Source organism: Bufo gargarizans, chromosome 5, assembly GCF_014858855.1.
Source record: "Bufo gargarizans isolate SCDJY-AF-19 chromosome 5, ASM1485885v1, whole genome shotgun sequence".
NCBI classification, from domain to species: domain Eukaryota; kingdom Metazoa; phylum Chordata; class Amphibia; order Anura; family Bufonidae; genus Bufo; species Bufo gargarizans.
In genome coordinates, this window is record NC_058084.1 from 144976870 (window position 1) to 144981656 (window position 4787).

The following is a 4787-nucleotide window of genomic DNA, read 5'->3' on the forward strand; positions in this document are numbered from 1 at the left end:
AAAGATTAAATATAAAGCTGCTCTTTAAGACCATGGTATGTGGTCAGTCAGTGGAGATTTTACTGTATAAAATAAATTGAGAGGTTTTATATCTTATATATATTTCATAGCGTTTGATACTTTTTAAACTGAACACTAGTTATGTAGACAGTTTGTATTTAGTTACTTATGTCCACCTGCAAGTTGTTAACAACTAAATTAAGTCCTTAGAAACTTGATCTGTTGAAGTTACACTGGGCTTACTGGTGATTAGCGGTAAATGAAGACAAGATGAGACATTCCTATAAAGCTATAAGAAGTGACAGTGACAGCTGGTTTTTTGTGGTGTTGTACGTGTGTGTTCAGCAGTTCTAGGAACAAGTGTTTCAGCACTTTAACAGTTTTAGATAACAACTCCAGCGTGTACAGAGAAGCATGATGAACTGATGTCCTTTACTTTTCATTATCACTAAACATTTATGAAGACCAAGCACAATACTCAGATTGGCTATTTTTCAGATTCAATAGTTCTACTCAAATGTGAACGTCAAAAAAGGACTTATATGGCAAATAAGAATTCATATTTGCTCCGATTTTCGAAAAGCCATGGGAGCTAATTTTTCACATCAACATCCCAAGAAAATAGAGAAAAATGGGAAAAAATTTATAGGAAAACCTGCATCATTCAATATATTATCAGAATCTGATACAACAGCGAAACATGCCTCTGTCGTCAACTATGTCTTACAGGATGCTGCAGAAATCCCAAACTTCATTTGGCACATGAAATCAGTAGAAAAACTCAATCTGTCACATAACCGTCTTTCGAAGGTTCCTCCAGCAGTGGCCAAACTTGAACAAATAGTGATGTTGAATTTGTGTGGAAATCACATTGTTCACCTTCCTAAGGAGATCGGCCTTTTGAGGAACCTCAAGGTTCTTTTTGTCAACATGAATTACTTGTGTGAAATGCCAGAAGAAGTGGGCTTATGCAAGAAGTTAGAGGTCCTCAGCTTGTCAGACAATTTTATAGCAAGACTACCGTCAACTTACAGTGACTTGTCTAAACTAAGGAAGCTAAATTTAAGCAACAACTGGATAGTTAACATTCCCGCATGTGTCTTCCATATTAAGACATTAGATTTTCTGCACCTGGGATCGAATAAGATTGAAAGCATTGCTGAGAGCATTCATTATCTGGAATGCCTGAAAATAATTGATTATCGATAACAACAACATTGCTGTTTTGCCTCGTGCAATTTGCTTATTGACCTCTTTGGAGCTTTTAAATGTGGATTACAATAAAATTCAAACACTTCCTAATGATCTGTTCCTACTGACAAACTTGAAAAGAATTGCTTGGAACCCATTGGACAAAGGACTTCATGTTAGAAACAATCCCTTAGTCAAGCCTTTTTCAGAGTATGTGGAAGGTGGGCTTGATATGCTGTTTAGCTATCTTAATGACATAAAAAGTTAAACTAATGATAACTCAAGTCAATATATGGCTGTAGACAAATAGTAAACTGCTTTATATAATGATAACTATTTTGCATTTCACTAAAAATGTTTTGTGCAATGTGACATAACACTTTTTCATCTATGCTTACGTTGACTAAAACGTTAAACTTTGTAAATCTTTGATTTAATTATATGACATATGTTTGTTTTTTAGACTAATATAGTTTATGATATTTTACAATGTTATATAAATTGTATAGTATGGTGCAGCATGTTCATTGTAATGTAATCTGTAGTATGAAGCATAGGAAGTTAGAAATGCTTTAGGGACATCTGCTGGAGAAATATATTATTGTTTTTACTTAGGTACAACTCAGGTATGTGTTCCCTCAAGTTACAATATTATTTTGCTCTAGGATTAACCCAGTAACTTGAACATTCTGTAACTTGAGATCGTAATGCTATTTTAACTAGTAAATTAGTTCCAGGGCCCCAAAATGTCAAAGTAAGAAAAATATTACGATTGAAGAAAACTGAACAGATAACTAATAGAAATAAAATGGGAGCACCCTGACCTGGATATGCAGAAATTTGGATATCTACAAGAAGTTTTGGTTGGAATCCAACAAACCAGCACCTCCCAACTCCTTTGAGGAGGGAGGTGCTGGTTTGCATATTTCTAATCCAGACTTCATGTAGAAATCCAAACATCTGCATACTAAAATTGCATGAAACTAGTGTTATGAATGTTTTTGGACAGATAACCTTTCTTAGATTGATTGCCCAGAGTCTGTATGTAGCGTGATCATGGTGAATGCAGGTATAGTGATATAATTAGAAATGAGCGAATATAAAATTCTATTTGGGTCCCATTCAATTAAGGTTTGTGTAAATTTGACTTGAATTAAAAGTGCTCCAGTTGTCTGAAAAGTTTTTCGTTCTCACTTTATTTCTTTTTCTCTCTCTTTTTCTCTCTCCCTCTCTCATGGATTCTTCTGAATTGAATCACACACAGTTTGAGTTTGTTAGAATGAGAAATTCAGGTTTAATTTCCAAATCTTAGAATCAATTCACTCATACCTAGATATAATCTCAGGAGATTATATTGCTATATCTTCATCTACAATGATCATGCTCATAATAATAATATTAACCTTTTAAGGACATTGCCATTTTCACCATAAGGACCAAGCCAAAGTTTGGAAATCTGACATGTCAGTTTATGTGGTAATAACTTTGGAACAATTACATAGTAGAAACCACCCATAAATGGCCCAAATTTAGAAACTACACCCCAAGGTTATACAAAACTGATTTTACAATCATTGTTAACCCTTTAGGTGTTCCTCAAGAATTAAAGGAAAATGGAGACAACATTTCTAAATTTCACTTTTTGGGAAGATTTTCCATTTTAAGTCATTTTTTCCTGTAACAAATCAAGGGTTAACAGCCAAGGAAAAATCAAAATCTATTACCCTGATTCTGTGGTTTACAGAAACACACCATATTTGGTCATAAACTTCTGTAACGGTGCATGGCATGGTCCATTTTAAGCCCCCCTTAAGCACCCTACAGTATAAACAATTAAAAAGTGACCCCATTTTGGAAACTACAGGTTGAGGTGACAGTTTTATTGATATTATTTTGGGGTACAAATGGCTACCACAAATATCTGTTCTGGCATAGTTTTTATTTTTTGTTTTTTACAATGTTCATTTGACAGGTTAGATCATGTGATATTTTTATAGAGCAGGTTGCTACAAACGTGACAATATGAAATATATCAACTTTTTTTGTTTGTTTGTTTCAGTTTTACATAATAAAGCATTTTTGAAAAAAAAAATCATTGCTCGTTTTTGTGAGAAGAGTTGACATTTTTATTGGTATATAATTTTGGGTACATTCAATATAATAAAAAAGGCTAGGATAAGGTGGCTCCACCGTTTGACTTAATGGTAGCGGTGCACTTACTAAGCTTCACCTAAGTGTATGTGTAAGTAATTGTATAAAAAAGGAGTAGCAGGCACTCGCTGTTCACACCTGGATACACTATATTTATTATAATTCGATGTTAAAAGATCAATAGTACACAATATACATAAATTGCTAAAATACCATATAAGAAATTAATGAATAATCAATAAAATTATTGAAACATAAAATGAATAAAAACTTGGTATCCTTGATTAGAGCAACTGATGGTCCTGGATAGTCTCTGTGTGTTAGTATATAAAAGTTAGTATATATGGTGATATACTAACTTTTACATACTAATACACAGAGACTATCCATCAGTTGATCTAATCAAGGATACAAAGTTTTTATTAATTTTATTTTTCAATAATTTTATTGATTATTCATTCATTTCTTATATGGCATTTTAGCAATTTATGTATATTGTGTACTATTGATCTTTTAAAATCGAATTATAATAAATATAGTGTATCTAGGTGTTAACAGTGAGTGCCTGCTACTCCTTTTTTATACATTTAATATAATCATGTAAAATTATTTGATCATTCAAATAAGGTGCAAGTAGACCAAAAAATTTGTTGTTTTGGCACAGTTTATTTTTATTTTTTACAGCATTCACCTTAGGTGGTAGATCATGTAATATTTTTTATAGAACAGGTCATTACGGATGCAGCAATACCTAATATGTCTATTTTTGCTTATTTATTTTGGTTTTACACAATATAAGCATTGTTGAAAAAAAAAACATGTTTCTGTTTCTCCATTTTCTGAAAGCCATATTTTTCATATATTTTGTATAGGGGCAAATTTTGTGCAGAAAGAGATTGTTTTATTGGTACTAGTTTGAGGTACATACAGTACAGACCAAAAGTTTGGACACACCTTCTCAGTCAAAGAGTTTTCTTTATTTTCATGACTATGAAAATTGTAGATTCACACTGAAGGCATCAAAACTATGAATTAACACATGTGGAATTATATACATAACAAAAAAGTGTGAAACAACTGAAAATATGTCATATTCTAGGTTCTTCAAAATAGCCACCTTTTGCTTTGATTACTGATTTGCACACTCTTGGGGCTCATTTTTTGTGGGATGAGGTGATGGTTTGATTGGTACTAATTTTGGGTACATATGACTTCTTTATCACTTTTAGTACCATTTTTTGGGAAGTGAGGTGGGCAAAACTTCAATTCCATCATAGTTTTTCTTTTTTTGTGATCCTTTTATAGATCAGGTCATTACGGACTTTTTTTTAAATTCAATTTTCACTTTTTTACAATTTTTGGACCCAGACCCATTTGGTTCTTGAAGATCCAGTGGATCTGATGCCTCTACAATACACTGAAAGATACTGTACAGTGTACTGCAG

At 32.6% G+C, this 4787-nt stretch overlaps 1 protein-coding gene across 1 annotated transcript; it reads left to right on the forward strand.

The window, feature by feature from the left end:
* The first annotated feature begins 585 nt into the window (after positions 1-585).
* Positions 586-1459, forward strand: LRRC30 (leucine rich repeat containing 30). The gene is given in 2 exon segments (XM_044295416.1): positions 586-1194; positions 1196-1459. Coding segments are annotated over 2 exon segments (873 nt in total).
* The last annotated feature ends 3328 nt before the right edge of the window (positions 1460-4787 follow it).